Consider the following 16,989-nt stretch of genomic DNA (forward strand, 5'->3'; position numbering starts at 1 on the left):
GAAGTTACATCGCTCGTCTAGTGGTTACCTGGGGCTCCTGGTGCAGTGTTTCCTGAGTCCCTGGTTTTTCTGTCAAGACAGAACTTTGCTGTTTTCTACTAATCCCTCATCATTACATACTGGGATAGATTTTTTTTTTTACCCACCTATGATGTTCATCATTTAAAAATGAAAGCTTGGAGGCTGGAGAGATGGCTCAGTTTAATTCCCAGCACCTAGGTGAGAGCTCAGGACTGTCTATAACTCCAGTTCCAGGGGATCTGACACCTTCACACAGACATACATGCAGTCAAAAGAAGTCAAAACACCAATGCAAATGAAAGAAGAATAAACATTTTTTAATGGCAAGGTGGTTACCTGGACTCACTTCTACGTACCCAGCACTCAAGGGGTTGAAGCAAAACAATCACAGGTTTGAGGCTAGCCAGGATACACAGTGAGAGCTCTTCTCGATGTGTTCTACCTTGCAAATAAAAGGACACTTAACTAAAATCTTTTTATAAAAGCAGGGCCTTGTATATGCTAGGCTGGTTTCAGACTCTCTATATAAACAAAGATTATCTTTCGTCTCCACCTCTAGAGTACTACATTGATTGATATGCACCACTATGGCCAGATTATGAGGCGCTGTGGCTCAAACCCAGGACTTCATGCACGCTAGGCAAGCACCCTACCAGCTAGGCTGTCTTCTCAGCACTTAACCTAGCCTTTAGGGCACTGTTTCTCAATCTGTGGGCCTTGATCCCTTTGTGGGGGGAATCACATATCAGACATATCAGATATTTACACTACACTTCATAACACTAGCAAAATGATAGATGTGAGATAGCAATGAAATAATTTTATGATTGGGGATCAGCACAGCATGAGGAACTGTATTAAAGTGTCTCAGCATTAGGAGGGTTGAGAACCAGTGATTTTCGGTAGCTATAACCAAATGGGAAGGGTAGCATGACAGGCAGGTTGGATAAAAACTGGGGGGTGGGGTGGGAAAAAAGGAGACACAGAGCTTTCAGGTTGCTGGAGCCACATGAAACAATGGGCACCTGCCCACTCTGTCCTCATAAGACCAAGCAGAGACAGGTCATAGTTACCTGCATGGGATCCACCGGCAAGGGGGAGCCAGCGAAATGATGGACTGTCCTCTCTAGCAGTGACTTTGTGTTGCGACTCCTTGCCCATACTCTGTGGCAGCTGCCAAAATCTAGTCAATCACTTTTCCAGAAGACAGACGGGGCCCTTTCTCATCCCACCTAGAGCATTGTTTCTCCTTAGCCAGTACCTAGCAGAGAATGAGGCTAGATAATTTAAGCAGCCCTCACCTGGCTGAGGGATAAACAACCCTTTTCTCCAGGGATCTAGGAGTTGCCTCTTCTGCCTCGGTATGGGGACAGTTCACAGAAAGACTTCCTCCCGCTATATAGTGAAGAAATCTGTTTACTCTTCCTACCCTGAGGACCACACAGCCATACATCCTCCCCCATCTGCAATATCAAGCTATCAAGTCCCCTGAACCTCTGGCAGCTTCCCGGGAGACACACTCACTACACAGCCATGGGCAAGATGGAGAAAAGAGGTTGGAAGGGGTCTCCCGGAGAGTAAGAAGGGAACATGGACATTGGGGGTGGGGAGCGACTAAAACCCCCAGAATCAACCAGTCCATACTAACAGAACTGACCATAGATATCACCATCGTTTCTTCTCAGATTTCCCAGTCCATATTAACTGAATTGGCCAGATAATCACATGTGGTCTCACAGAGCCCAGCTGTTTCTCAGATCCAAATGCTAGCTGATGGCTTCTGAAGCCTCCCAGCCTTCCGGACAGGTCAAGATAATGTTCTTGTAACTCTCTGGCGTGGACAGGTGGGAGCCATGATAAAATCTGAGGCAACCAGGACTAGACACCCACATACTTCAGATCCTCTTACTTAGACCCCAAGAGGCCTGAGGAAATCAGTGTAGTGACCAGCCAAGAAACTTAATCCTTGTAACCCATCAGGACTCAAAGTCCTCTTCCCAACATGCTGTCTCATCTCACCCTTCAGCTCTGCCAAACCGCTCACATCAATAAAGACAGCCCTCCTTATCAGGGAGGTCCACTCTCCCTCCTGGCTCCCTCCACTTTTTTTCCATCCTACAGCAAACAGTTTCTAGGACTAAAATGTCTAATACTCTGTTTCAAACATGGATCTTGCCTGACCACCTTCAACGAAAACATGAATTTCTCAAGGAAAAATTCACCTTGGTGGTTTCTCCACACGACCATATTTTGTCACAGACCCAGAGCTGAAAGAGGCCTTTAGGAGAATGTGTGGCCTGAGTCACTTCCCCCAGGCTCTTTTTAGCATGCAAATTGCTGGGCTTCCCCACCCAGCACTTAAAGGTGAGTGTCTGGGGTAAATAAGCATCTATGCCTTAGCCCAGGTGTGCTGCAACAGGGTTTGAAGCCTCTGGCTTTCCGGGGGGGCCCCTCCTGCAATACAGAAAGAAGGAAAAAAGCTGGCCCTAGAGCGGGGAATGGACCTGCTCGAGGTCACAGGGGAAACACCCAGATACAGAGCCCTGTCCATCGCAGAGCAGCAGGACACCAGTACTAGACAAGCAGTCCCAGGTTGCTGGACTTGATCACTCACCCGCTTGTAGACGTCCTCCCGGCTGACTTCATACTTCTGTTGCATGCGCTCCTCCAGGAAGTAGATGCGCAGCTTGAGGCTGAAGTTCTCCTTCTTCAGGTCATTGAGGTGCTGGGACAGAGTGCGATATCCATTAGACATGGTGGGCGACCCATGGGGAGGAGCATGCCCGATCGCCCCCTTCACCCCTGGAACACGGTGCAGCCTTGCCGTGGCATGGAGCGGGCAGGCTAGGACGCTGCTGAGGCTGTGGGACCCCGAGGGCTAAGGCGACATAGCCGCTGTTTGTGCGCTCCAGGACCTGGGACTGGGCTCTGGGATCTGGGTGCTGGAGCGCAACGCGCTTTCTTTTTTTACCTCAGGGAGATATTTGCGGAATCCCTGATGGAGGAACATGCTGTGTGAACTCAGACACAAGTGGCAGTAACCCGACTCCAAGTCAGGACAGGGCTGTCAGCAATGGCCCCCCCACACACACACCCCTCCCCTGAAGCCTCAAGGCCCAGGAGGCAGTTAGCAGCTTTTTTTGGGGGGGAGGGGGGAAGACCTGGTAACTCCCCTCAAACCCTTCCCAGAAACTGGAAGGGGGTGGTTAAGGTGATACTGGGATTGCAAAGGCAAGAGGGAACTGGAAGGGCAGTGACCTGGAGGGAGGGGCCGGGTACAGACTGAAACTGTGGAAAGAGTACACGTCCACAAAATGGCCCACAGAACTGTGACCAGAGCCAAGCAGCCTCTATCATGTGTAAATCTTAAGGTGCTACGGACCAGAGAGGCGTCCAAATCCCTTAGTGATCCAGAGCTCAGCCCCAGCCAGGCCAGTGTGTTCAGGCTTTCTCCCTGGTCATTTTCAGTTCCTGGCTGTAGCTTCTCAGCCTTTATTCCCACGCCCTCTGCTCCCCATGTACATCACACACCGGCAAAGAAAGGGTGGATTTTAGCTGAGAGGGACCTTTACAGTTTTCAGAGAATGAGTGTGGGGGGGGGGGCGAGGGCGAGAGCAGAGATTTCAGCCACTCACTGGTCCATAATTCCCGCACCTGCCTAAAGGAGCCGGGCCATCCTCACCAGATCCTGCTCATAAAGCCAATTAAGATCCTTGAGTGACAGCTGCAACATTAGCAGGAAGTATTATTTATATCATGTCACATGGGACTTTGAAGGTGACTGGGAGACAGCCCCATAGCCCAGGTCCCAGAAGAGGTTTCTGATTTGCTAATACCGAGTTGGAGAAATTATCGTTAACATCTGAGATAAAGGAAATTAATTTCTTTTATATTTAATTCAAGCATCTGCTTCTCCCCTAACCTACTTACTTTCCATCTTTCCTATTCTTTCTGGACCTTCATAATGATTCCAGTCAACCTTTTCCAAGTATCCAGAGGTCACACACAAGTGAGGGCGGCCCCAAAGAGCAGAGTGGCCATACAGTTTTTCACAACATGTTAAGGTGTGTTCTATAATATAATCTTACAAATTTGTGTCTTTCAAACTTTTTATATTTTGCATTGCAACACACACACTTATTCAATTATGCATTATAATCTGATATTTTCGGTTTCTCTTTCTGGGAGTGATCTGCTGAGCTAACTTACTGAACAGAGAATAAATCTTATCCTATAGTTTGGGAAACATTGACTCTAAGAGAACTCAGAATGAAAACTGACTAATTACTGCTGGAACGATAGCAGAGAATGCTTCACCAGAAACTGAACTTACAGTCTGCTATGAGAAACAGAAAAGGTTTGAGTAAATCAGGTGGCTTCAGAAGTGCAGAATTAGAACTGTGCAAGTAGAATTGTCTTTTTCTAAAACGACGAGGTAGTAAGAAGGGAGCATGAGTCATATAATGATAAGACAGAAATACTTCATATTAAGTAATCTACTCATTTAAAAGTCTGCACATAAAAATTCTACATGTCCACCAAATCCTTAACTTTCAGAATAAATGAAGTTCATTGAGATTTAGTGACAATGAAGATAAAAGTCAAAATTCAAAACACGCTTTTCTGAGCACTGCAGTATGTTCCTGTAATCTTAGGAGGATTACTGCTTCCTAGAAGTTTGAGGTCAGCCTGGAGAACCTAATGAGACCATGTCTCATACACACTAACAAACTTTCTGGTACTAGTTCTGTTATTAAGTATCTGTGTGACCTGAGGGTGTACCTCTCTAGACACAGAATCCTCCTGATCTGAAAGTGAAATGTCTGGGAACAGATGGGTAATGGTTGTTACTACTTCCATTTTGCTCATTTTATTTTTTTTAAAGATTTATTTATTTAATGTATATGAGTACACTGTAGCTGTTTCAGACACACTAGAAGAGACACACATCAGATCCCATTACAGATGGTTGTGAGCCACCATGTGATTGCTGGGATTTGAACTCAGGACCTCTGGAAGAGCAGTCAGTGCTCTTAACCAATGCGCCATCTCTCCAGCCCAGGGGTCAGATTATAGACATCGAGTAGTTACGTTTTGGCTGTCTACTTGAATCCTTTTTCTTAAATCACATAACAATAATTCCATAAAAGGCTCCTATTAGAGAAATTAAAGTACGTAAGGCTTCAGGGTATTCCACTGCAGCTGAGATGTTTGTCACACTTATTGCTATTTCCTTTGCTCTCTTTCCACCCCTCCTGCCCCTTTGCTGGGTGGGTGGGTGGTTTGTTCTCAGCCAGTGCCTTCATTTCAGCACTTATATGATGGTAAGTTCTTACCCTTCCAGGTTTTCTTTCTCTACAGGCTTTCTCTCCTAAAGAGTTTAATCCACCTTTAACGCTATGCTTTTATCTCCCAAGTGACCCCCTAACTTAGTCTTCTTACCCAAGACCTAGCCCACACACCCAAAGTTTTGCTAGACAGCGCAACTTGAACGCCCCATCCTCCTAACTGATTTCATGACAAACACTTCTGCATGTCCAACAGTCTTCATACTGTAGCCAAGGAAATACCTTCGAAACTCAACTCTTGTCAGAACCCTTTATGAGCATCACATCCATCTCTTAGGCTAAAGAGAAAACTAGATCACATTCCTTTAAAACACTCCACCTCTTCTCTTCTCTCAAGTCTTAGGTGGAATTCCATCAAAACCACACCTTCCCTACCCTGACTGACTTCCCCTTTCCAACTCCCAGTCAGGCGAACAGTAGCATTCACCAAGTGTTCACAGGCTGCCTTCCGATGTCGCTTTTGTCCCCTTGGCCGATTGCTGAGACTATTTCGAATCATTTGACTTCCCACGTAAACTCTAACCCCTCCACTCATCTATACTCATCTGAGTAAAGGACCACTGAGTTACATGTCTGTTCTCACAGCCCGTGCGACAACTAAGACCACGTCTGTAGTAACAGTCATCCCACAGCGTGGCTACAGGCTGCTTACAGTAGAGTGGTTTGGGGGCTGGCAAGGAATATTTTGACTTTGTGCTTGTGTTCTCTTGGCTTTGTATTTATAAAGCACCCACTAAAATAATCAGTGGCGTTAGTGACTAGATAGGTATGCTGTGTTTACTCGTCCACTTTCTTATCGATGAGTTAGTTATGAGTTAGTTTGCCTAGATTTCCCTCCTAATGTAGATTTCAGGAGAATGGCAGGTGAAAAGAAGTGTCGTACTTCAAGGATTAAAGGCAGGACACATTTTCCCCTTCCAGCTGACCTTGTAATGAATATACCTTAGCTAACCATGCCTCGCCTCCATGCCTCCCTGACTCCTCTAAGTCACACATTAACTAGACCTTCCTCACTTCTCCACAGTGCCAGGCACTGTCCCTCCCCTTTCCTCTAGGCCTTAAAATAGACTCCATTGCCCTTCTGGATGGTGTGAAGCCCATGGCTTCCCTTCAGACCCCAGTACACTCTCTTCTAGCATTAAATAAAACTTGTCACCTCAAGAAAATAATCTGCTTCCACATCTCCTGTCGAATTTGAAACTTTGTAAAAGTTTAATTTTTAAATAGTTCCAAAGAAACCACCTTTTCTTAAAATGGTGGCCGTAGGAAAATTGTATCTACTTCACTTACCTTCCTAAGTTCATATGCCCACAAGAACCTCTTCCCTGAGGTTTATATTACCCTCACTGGTAGAAATCACCACTTGAACATACTCACACTTGTGACATCTAAATCTGAGTTCCTGATCACCCCTAGAAAATGTTCTTTCCTCATTGGAGCCAATTCCAATGTGTTGCAAGTCAAGATTTGCAGTTGGTGAGAGCAAAGCCTTTGAGTCGCTCCTGGCTCAAAGACTCACAGACACCATCTCATGTGACTGTATATCCCACTGTCTATAACACACATGTATTAGAAATACAGATCGCAGAGACACAGCATCTCTTCCGTTGTGTCCCAGATCCCATGACCTCTCCCTGAGTTACTTGAACAGCCCCCTTTCCTGGTGTCCCTGCTTCTGTCCTTGATACTGGTCATCTATCCCGAGCACAGTGCCTGTATGTCCAGGTTGAAATGTACCACGTTGCTACTGGAGCTGCCATCCTCTCCCTATCTAACTCCAGGTAAATGGTGATGGTGGCCCTTAAAGTGCAGGCCCAGGTACATCTGGGTCCTCTCCTGTCCCTTCCCCTCCTGTCCCTCTACTCCCCTCCCCTTGCCTTCCCTTTACTAAGCTCCCACCTGCACATGCTGTCCCAACTACATTGGCTCTTCTTGTTCTTTCTCAAAACCAGTAAAGAGCCTTGTTCCTCAGGGCCTCTGAGATGGCTGGCTGATGTGGTGTGCTCCTTCCCTAGATAGCTGCCAAACCTTCTTCCTATGAAGTGTCCCATCAAAGGCTAGAGACCACTCTTCAACCCAGCAGTCCTTAGCACCCTGAGAGTCCATTCTATTATAATCTTTTAGATTCTGCATTGACCCATTTACCTTAAATTTCTGTCAGCATGCACTCTTCATGAAAAAACTGGGGTGGGTCTGCTTTAACCCCAGTACCAAAAATGATGCCTGGCATATAGGAGGCACTCAATACATGAGTGCTGAATGAAAGAACAGACTGATAATTAATTTAGAAACTTCTCTGTTCTCAGTGGGTTTGATTAGACTTAAATTCCTTCTGCATCCCTGAACTCATTCTCCTTAAAAAAAAAAAAAACCAGGTTGTTTTATATATAAAGTACTCTAGCAAACTAATGTTAACATTGCACAATCTGGACCTTCTACAAGAGTTCTGAATGGATGAGTATGTGAAAATTATAACCCAAGGACACTTCAAACTGCACAAACAGGAAGAATGAAGTGGATTAGTCAGGGGAGCTTGTCCAGGAAGGCTCCACAGAGAACTGGCACTTCTTTCTCCTTAAAGAAATAATCAGATCTGCATGGACCAAGGCAGCACGGAGGAGCCACATGTAAGAGGACAGAGGGCTAAGTAGGCTCACCTTAGCAGTCAGTGAGGACCTAAGAGTTTCCTCTTTGGGGCAGGTTTCTGATGGGGAGAGTAGGGATAAGGAGATGAGGAGAAAAATGGTGGGGGTAGGGAGGGCCAGGAACTGCAGGTCAGCAAGGCTCTTTCCTCTCCCTCCTCCCTCCCTCCCCCTCCCCCTTCCTTCCTTCCTTCTTTCTTTTTTATTTTTCGTTTTGTTGTTGTTGTTGTTGTTTACTGCTTTTGTTTTATGGCTTTGCAAGCACGACCTCTCATACCGAGCTGTATACTTGCCCTAGTACTTCAGCCAGGCCTGTGCATCTGGAGAAGGTCCCTTGCTTAGAACACAAACTACAGGCTTTAAGTGTGCCACTTAGCTCTTTCTTTTGCCCTCAGTACACTTCAGATGCTTTACTCTTCTTTCAAAACATTTTCCTTCCAGAGAGAACTGGCTCTCCTCTGTCCCTGCCTGGGTTTCCTCTTTCTACATCTTCCATAATATATTCGTCCAGTCTTGAAATAAGACTGCAGTAATGGCTGCATCAATGCCAGCAGTAGGAAGAGAATTACCACCCAGCTGTCGGATGTCATGCTCCATTAACATAACCAACTGTCAAGTCAGCCCTTAAAAAACTCAGCCTGACATGTGCTTAATCATATTCAGACCCCCCAGATAGCTCCTATAATGGAATTGCTTGAAAACATATTATTCTCTTAGCAATTTTTATCCTAAAAACATGTTCCTCTTCACTAGAATTGATTAACCGTCTGAATAGACTCATTCTTTTCAACTGTAATATAAATTCTATAATTTAAACTCAACCAACTGGATGTCAATGATATTTCATATTTCATGTTGTTTGGGGGGGGAGAAACATCAAAAGGCAAACCTTAAATGGCAAACCAAGAAATGGAAGGAAAATGTTTTTAGCATCCCCGTGTGATACATTTAGATTACCTAGGATATGGCATGGCCCAGTTTTTAAGGGAATTTCCAGAAAGGCTTAACTAAGGAGGGAGAGCCACCCTGAATGTGGGAATAGTACACCCACCATGTTCTGGGACCTCTACCTCCTGCCTGTGGGTGGTGTGTAACCCAGCCACCTCCTGCTCCCTTAGCAACCAGGACTCTTACTGCAACACCCCCTCTAAAACTGAGGCAGACTCTCCTTCCTTCATTCTTGTCAAGTATTTGGTTATGGCAACTACAAAGGTACCTAGTATACCCCTGATAGTTAACTGTCTACTTATCAAAAAATAATATGGGATCATATGCCAACATATCCAGATGCAACAATGCAGAGCTGTGCAAAAACCAACCGCTTTAGAGCCAAGGACACCTAAGTTCAAATCTGAGGTCTGCTGTTTTCTAACTGTGTGAGTCGGAGAAGCCTCAGAGAGGTTGAGAATGGAAAAGCTGGGGGCGGGGCCTCAGGGGCTGCCAGGAGGACTGCAGTCACATTTGCAGCCGTAACTTCTGGATGGTGGTTATTTTAACAATTAGTTCATTATCCTTCATGCACTCTTGTTGCTTGTGAAACAGTTCATAAAAATAAAACCGCCCCAAAAGAAGCAAAACTAGTCGGTCCCCAGCTCCGAAAAAAAGAACCAAAAAAAAAAAAAAAAAGAAGAAGAAGCAAAACTAGGAATTACGAGGAGGCAGGGGCAGAGAAAAACATTTGTAAAGATCCATTGCCTCTTTAGTAGCGTTAGACATTGTTACTTTATGGCCATATACCATGTTAGTGAGTATTTCTGTTATGGGACAGAGTAAACTCCCTGTCTGGAGAAGGACTTTGGTGGAACCACTAATCACTTGTCAGGGGCATTGCTCAAAGTCTTCACAGATCAGCAAGAGAGAACCTTTAAGATCTCTGGCCAACTTGATTCTTCCATGTTTGAGTATTTACTGTGACTCCTTAGCTACAATTAATTAAACCGTGTCTGTTACAACCATCATCTTGCATAGGATTGACGGTGGAGGTAACATTTTCATGTTTATTTCATTACATCCTTAACACCACCTTTGAGGTACAAAAGTAAGGATGATGCCAGATCACACTTCCTGCCGTTGGGCTGCTGCACTTCGCACAGTTAGCAGACCTCAGCCAGGAACCTTGTGACCTCTATGACCCTATGACACACCCGTGACTAAGGAGGTACTTCCTCCTCTGCCTCAGGCCTCCAATAGCTTTCCAAATTGTACCTTGACTGTAAGGAACTGCTCCTACGCCCTTGGGGACCTTCTTGAGACTGTTCGTATTTTGAAAAAGAAATTCTTCTATTTTCAAGATGAATACACCAAAGTCAGCTCTCAGAAAATTGTACAATTACCACGTGACGCAGAACCCCTATCCTCATTCCGTATCCAAAGGATTAATACAAATGGCTCCGAAAAGCACGAGCAGAATGCTCAGTACAGCACCACTCTTTGATTAGTTCGAAGTAGGAATGTTCGAAATGTTCTCGAACTGACAAATGCATAGAAAGCTGAGGCTATCCCCATAACAGAGCACTATTCAGCCATGAGAACGATGGGCCACCACATGAGCAAGTCCCCAGTGCACTTACCAATGGGAAAGGCAGGCACGGAAGGCAAGATGCTGTACAGCATTTCCACTGTAGGAAATGCTCAGAATGAACAAATCCATGGAAACACTCGACTGGTGGTTTTTGGGGGAGAGGCTGTAATGAGTATGAGGTTTCTTTCTGGGGTGTAGAAGTGTTCTGGAATTAGGTAACAGTGGATAACTGCACAACTGGAATTGTATACTCTTCAAGGTTAAATTTTGTGTGGTACTTAGACTGAGTTTTGATAAAGGTGCCATTCCAAAAAGATAAAAGAAAGCAAAGCCAGAAGAGAAACTTGACTCATTCTTCACGTCTTAGGAAAGATTGTTTTTTCATCACAAATAAATTCATTTATTGGTGATAGCTAAACTCAATTTATAAGGCACGAGGCTTAGAATAGACAGCATCAAAATGTTAAGTGCTATTGGGGCTGGAGAGATGGCTCAGCAGTTAAGAGCACTGACTGCTCTTGTATAGGACCTGGGTTTGGTTCCCAGCACCCACAGGTGACTCCCAACCATCTGTAACTCTAGCTCCAGGGGCCCAGCATCTCATGCTGTCCTATAAGGGCACTACATGCACGTGGTACACATAAAGAAAATCAAAACCAGTGAATAGTTGGTCTTAATGGATCACAGGCTCTAACAGAAAGTCTACCTACATATCCTAAGAGGCCTTCCATATCCGTTAGTCATGAGTAAATTTTATCATAACAAAGTTTTACTGTAATCCTCAGATAAAATGATCCAAAGCACAATCCATTCTGCAGCTTGACACAAGGAAAACATATGCACTAGGCAATCTGTATGAACATGCCTGGCATTTTCCCAGGACTAACAGTCTAACAAGGAGAATCAAAATCGTAATTTGTTCTTGCGTTCCTCAAACCCTTTCCCTGCCACACAGAGTCTCCCAGCTATGAATTCTACAAGGACCTGGCTCTTTTTCCCCTTTGAGACTGGTCAATAAACAGATAAGAGATAGAAACTACCATGTCATTCCTGAAAGCTCCAGAGTCATTCAAATGCCAAACTATGAAAACCATTCCGCCTTCTGCCCTACAGCTCAGAAGCAGTCTGGTGCCCACACCCAGCAGCCTTCTCTGGAAATAGTCAGCATGATGACAAGAGAGCTCGTGCATAAGCCCATCCTGGACAGCATCCTCACTTGCATAGAGGATGAGGGTTCAGATGATGTCCCTTATGCCATCCCCCTCACGCTCACACACCCATGCCACCCACAGTCCTGGAATAACAAGGTGTCATCAATCCCCTCACACCAGAGCACTGGGAGCTATATAAAAACAAAACAAAGAAAACAACTTCCCTGGCCACCAGAAATAGATGGCCCAGCCAGAAATAACGCTGCCAGAGACAGTAAAGTAAGTGGCACTGCAGAAGTGACAGGCGGGCTGTGGTAATCTAGCATTACTCACGGACTGTGGCTCCAAACTAGCTCCTTTACCAGTTTGACCTAGTCAACACTATGGAGACTTGGGGTGTATCCACATGGGCTCAACTCAGAGAGCTCACTTGCTGAGCTTCTGCAATAAAAGGGGAGCTACCAAGCTGTGGTCTTGCTTAGACCTCAAGGGTTTCAGTAACCTCGGGGCTGGGGAGGTGGTTCAGTGGGTAAGAGTACTTGCTATGAAAGTGAGAGGATGGGAGTTCAAATCCACAGAACCCATGTAAAAGCCAGGTAGATGGCTCTGTGTGCCTGTAAGTTTCAGGTTCAGTAAGAAACCATGCCTCAAAAGTAAGGTGGAAAAATAGATACCCAACATTCTCATCTCACCTCTGCATATGTGTGCATGTGTACCAACACACACACACACACACACACACACACACACACACACACACACACACACACACACACACACACACACAACCTAGCACAGTGTGTCCACTGTGAATCAGACACTCTTAATCTCCATATCTGGTAATGGAAAGACAGAATAGATTTTGCTGTTCTACCAAAGAAGCTGGATTCAATGCCCAGCACCCACATGGCAGCTCATTCTAGTCAGTAACTCCAGTTCCAAGGGATCTGACACCCTCACATGGACGTGTATACAGCAACATACCAATATACATAAAATAAAAATAAATTAAAAAAAAAGAAGTGGGGAGGCAAATCTGATTCCAACATCTCCCTGGTAAGCTGTTTTAAATACTTCCCAGCTGAGACTGGGTAAATGCTAAAATCTTTAGCTACCTTTCAGGCCATATAGAATTTTCTGTTTTCTTCTCTAGTTCCAACTCCCCCCTGCATTCCTTGTCAGCATGCTCTGAGGCTGTTGACTCACTCAAGTTCCTTCCCTCATCCACAGCCTGACTCATGCTTTTCCTTCTGCATGGAAAATTCTTCACATTCCACATCAGTCCCTAACCTGCCTTCTTCCTATTGAACAAAATTAAAATGAAGAGCAGCCCCAGAGAACCCAGGCACTGTCGGGTCTCCTGAGCAAACGTAACCTGGATTCTCAAATGTAGCAGAAGCTTAGCAAATGACTCTCTGGTCTATTACTAAGACCAGAACTAAAGCTCAACCAATCAGAAGTATCAATCAACCTTAATAAATGTAAGAAACCATACTAATGGAGACTTTCTAGTGGAACAGATCAAGTGAGGAAACTTTGTGATTGCAACTAATCAAAATAACTCCCTTCAGTTCACTTTGTTTCCGTCTTCTCCTGGTAATTGTTTCTCTGACATTTTGCCTTGGGAACAGGAAACCCCTTACATCAGGGTGTTCTCACATTTGAGAATTACTCCAAGAGAAAGTCAAAATCTTATTGTGTTCTCTTTTTAGTCACTCTTTCAGGTCCCCAGTCAAGTGTAGTTTTCTCTAGGAATTTTCTTCTACACCACGCCCAGATTCATTCTAAGTGCCCAAGCTACATATTTTGTTAAGGCCCTTGATGTCCATCACAGCAATGATTACATTATAGTGTGTTTCAATTTGCACTCCAGACCATTGTGTTTGCTCTGTAGTTCTTGAGAAAAAAAATCGAGTAATTTTATATGTAGGTTAGGACTGGAACTTTGCTGAAGGTCTGTGGAATGATTGCATCACATTTTAAATAGGAAAAAAACGACTAATTATGCTTGTGTATATTGAAAGTTTAGAATTTTCTCTTCTTATCTAGTGATGTTCCGAAGACATCTGTGGAAACTAAACCAGTATACTTGAGATGCCGTGGTAACAAAAGTATAAAGCCCCCTTTGAAAGGAAAATGCAGCTTTCCAGTAGCATTAATGTTTCAAGGCTGTGATTAGAGGGAAACAAGACGTACGGAAACTGCAGACCCTAATATGACCCAGATTCACCTAAATTAGCAAAGGGTACTCAACTGGAATAACGTAATAGGAAGAATCCTTCTGATTTTGGTTTAGTCTTTCTCCTTCTTTCCCTTTTTTCTTTTCTTCCTTCCTTCCTTCCTTCCTTCCTTCCTTCCTTCCTTCCTTCCTTCTATAGATTTTTTGACTCAAGTGGAAAAATTTGCCAGGGAGGGTGGGCCTTCACGAGGCTGACTCGCTGCGGTTAGAGCCAGCAGTCTGCCAGAAAAAGCTGGCTTCAGTGTACAGCTAGAGAATGCTGCTGGTGGTTTTAAGGGCATGTTCACATTAAAGACATCATTGTTAGAAAATAGGTAATCAGAGGAAAGCAATGGGAGCCTGCTCTTGATTTTATAGCCAAAGATGCACACCCTTCCTGAGCTCTTTTATACCTTCCTAATCTATGTATATAGAGCTGCACTGTCCACTCTTACCAATGGGAACCCCTCTCTGAATGGTCCTTCCACCTCCCAGGACTCTTGGAGCCATCAGCATATGGCTCTGTCACTTTGGACCTGCATATTTTGCAGCATGTTATTTGAACTTTGGTCTCTTCACTGGTATAATGGACCTAATATGAATATCTAACTCCTAAGTTAGAAAAGTGAGTCAGAACTAGTTGAAATAGCACGTTACAGATTTGGGAAAATCTTGAGTATATCGAAAGTCTCCGAGAACATCACTCGGTACTGTTTGCTAGGGACACAAGTCTCTGAATTAGACCCATCAAAAAGTATTTTTAAAAGTCTCTGCTTCCTCCTTCTATCTCTCTGGTTCTGTCAGTGCCTGAATGACGTTTTCCCTCCTGTTCCGTCGTCAACGCAGAGAGATCTGCTTTAAAATCCGTCACTCATGGTGGATACTCTCATGGCAGGGGAGTCACAAGATCTAAGGGGATGGTTGGCCTTCAATAGTTTTCAACAAATTTGCTGCTCAACATTTATTGATCACACCTTGTATACTACATTACTCTAGATGCTGTTGACCGGCAGAGGGCAAGCACAGGATCTGAGTCAGAATACGCTTTATGATTAGAGAAGCCATCTTAACAAACAAAAAGAGAAACATGATGCCTTAGCCAAAACTTGAAGGATAAACAGGCGTTAACCAGGTGGAGAAGGAAAGCAAGGTCTGTGGGCAGAGAAACCACCAGAAACAGACATGGAGGAAGGAGACAGCTGTGCATCATGCACGGGTCGGGATTTTGATTCACTCAATGAATGTGTGAGATGATATTATGATATGGAAGGAATTTCCTGCAGAGCTGGGAAGATCTGATAGAATTCCAATCTGCATTAGCTTTAATACAGGAACTTAGAATTTCATTCTCAAGGGGGACCCTTCATTAGCCCCTGGTACACAGAAAGTAGGGTTGAGAAGTTCCTTTCTGAGCCTTCCAGGCATTGTCCGCTCCGATTTAATTCACTTACTACTATTGATGGAGTGTAGAGAATGGACACACAGAAAAGAGAGCCCTACATCCAAGCCCTTTCAACACATTTATAAATTAATATCTGCGGTGCTTTGAATAGGGATGGCCTCCACCGACTCACGTGTTTGAATGCTTGGCCCATGTGGAATGGCACTATTAGGAAGCGTAGCCTTATTAGAGTAGGTGTGGCCTTGTTGGAGGAGTGGGTCACCATGGGAACAGACTTTAAGGTCTCTATACTCAAGTTCTGCCCAGTGTGGAATCAAAGTGTTCTCCTGGTTTCCTTAGGATCAAGATGTAGAACTCTTGGCTCCTCAAGCACCATGTCTGCCTGCATGCTGCTATGCTCCCCACCATGATGAGAATGAACTAGACCTCTGAACCTGTAAGCCAGCCCCAGTTAAATAAGAGTTGCCTTGGTCATGGTATCTCTAAAATCCTAAGTCAGAGTTGTTGTCGTTTTCCCTGACTAATTATCTTCTGGCTCCAGAGCACACCAGTGGTTACATTTTGGGTCTTCTGGATCTTTGTGTCATGTATAATTATTTGGGTATATTGTCCTGTGCAGTAGACCCAAACACATTTGTGCCAATTGTCCTCCAAGGGCCATTGTCTGGGATTAGCTGGGCCTCCCTAACTCTGTGACAGGGAGGGTGAGGGACAGCAAAACAGTCCAAGAGCAAGAACACTTTGCCCTTGAGAACAGCTAGAAGGTAGGGTGTCTCCAACAGAGGTTAGAATGGCTTGTCCCATGTTATAAAAGTCCCCGCAGAGGGAAAGAGAAGCTAAAAATGTATCCGTGGGAAATGCCTATGTGAGAAGCTCATCCATAGAGAAAGCTCAGTCAAAATACCCAGCTTATTGCCCCAGCCTCCCCAGTCAGTTTCTGCTGGATGTTAGAGCCCATGAGTGGATGGTGGTTTCTCTAGCTGTGGCTGTATTTGTTCTTTTACTGAGGATCCTCACCCAGTGTGCTCTGCCAGGGGTCAGTGTTGGGAACTCTAGAACACCCTACGGGGTTCCCCAGTTCACTGCTGCTGGATGTTTTGAGCATCCAACGTAATCATATTTGCTCTATCTATCTATCTATCTATCTATCTATCTATCTATCTATCTATCCATCCATCCATCATATTCATCATCTATTGATCTCCATCTTTCTTCATATCTATAATATTTATTTAGCATGTCTATCATATCTATCGATCTATCATATCTTTCACATCTATCTATCATATCTATTTATCATACCATATCTATCTATTGACCTATCTCACTTGCTATTTTTCTCTTACTTTGGCCTTCTGTGTACATAATAAATATAATAAATTCACTCATTCAAAACAAAATTATGGCCATCATATATTGTGCTGGCTACTTAAATGTCAACTCGACACAACTACAGTTAACTTCAATTGAGAAAATGCTTCCAGAAGATAGGGCTGTAAGCAGGAAAGTCTTTTGGGCATTTTATTAATTGATGATTGGTGGGGTAGGGCCCAGCCCATTGTGGATTAGAATTCCTCTGGTCTGGTGGTCTTGGGTTCTATCAGACTGAGCAAGTTATGAGGAGCGAGCCAGTGAGTAGACTCGTCATGGCCTCTGCATTGACTCCTGCTCTGTGTGAGTTCCTGT

At 44.4% G+C, this 16,989-nt stretch overlaps 1 protein-coding gene across 50 annotated transcripts in view; it reads right to left on the bottom strand.

Annotated features, from left to right (window-relative positions):
• Pde4dip (phosphodiesterase 4D interacting protein) overlaps positions 1 to 16,989 on the bottom strand; it is a 196,345-nt gene that overhangs the window by 131,677 nt on the left and 47,679 nt on the right. For 48 of the 50 annotated variants that reach the window (XR_015668420.1, XR_015668423.1, XR_015668416.1 and 45 more), the window contains 1 exon segment: positions 2,636 to 2,746. Coding sequence is in view for 41 of the 50 variants with exons in the window: in NM_001389233.1 (NP_001376162.1) it covers positions 2,636 to 2,746 (111 nt within the window). In the remaining 9 variants the exon portion in view is untranslated. 50 annotated transcript variants of the gene reach the window in all.

This window comes from Rattus norvegicus, chromosome 2, assembly GCF_021556685.1.
Source record: "Rattus norvegicus strain SHRSP/BbbUtx chromosome 2, alternate assembly SHRSP_T2T, whole genome shotgun sequence".
NCBI lineage: Eukaryota > Metazoa > Chordata > Mammalia > Rodentia > Muridae > Rattus > Rattus norvegicus.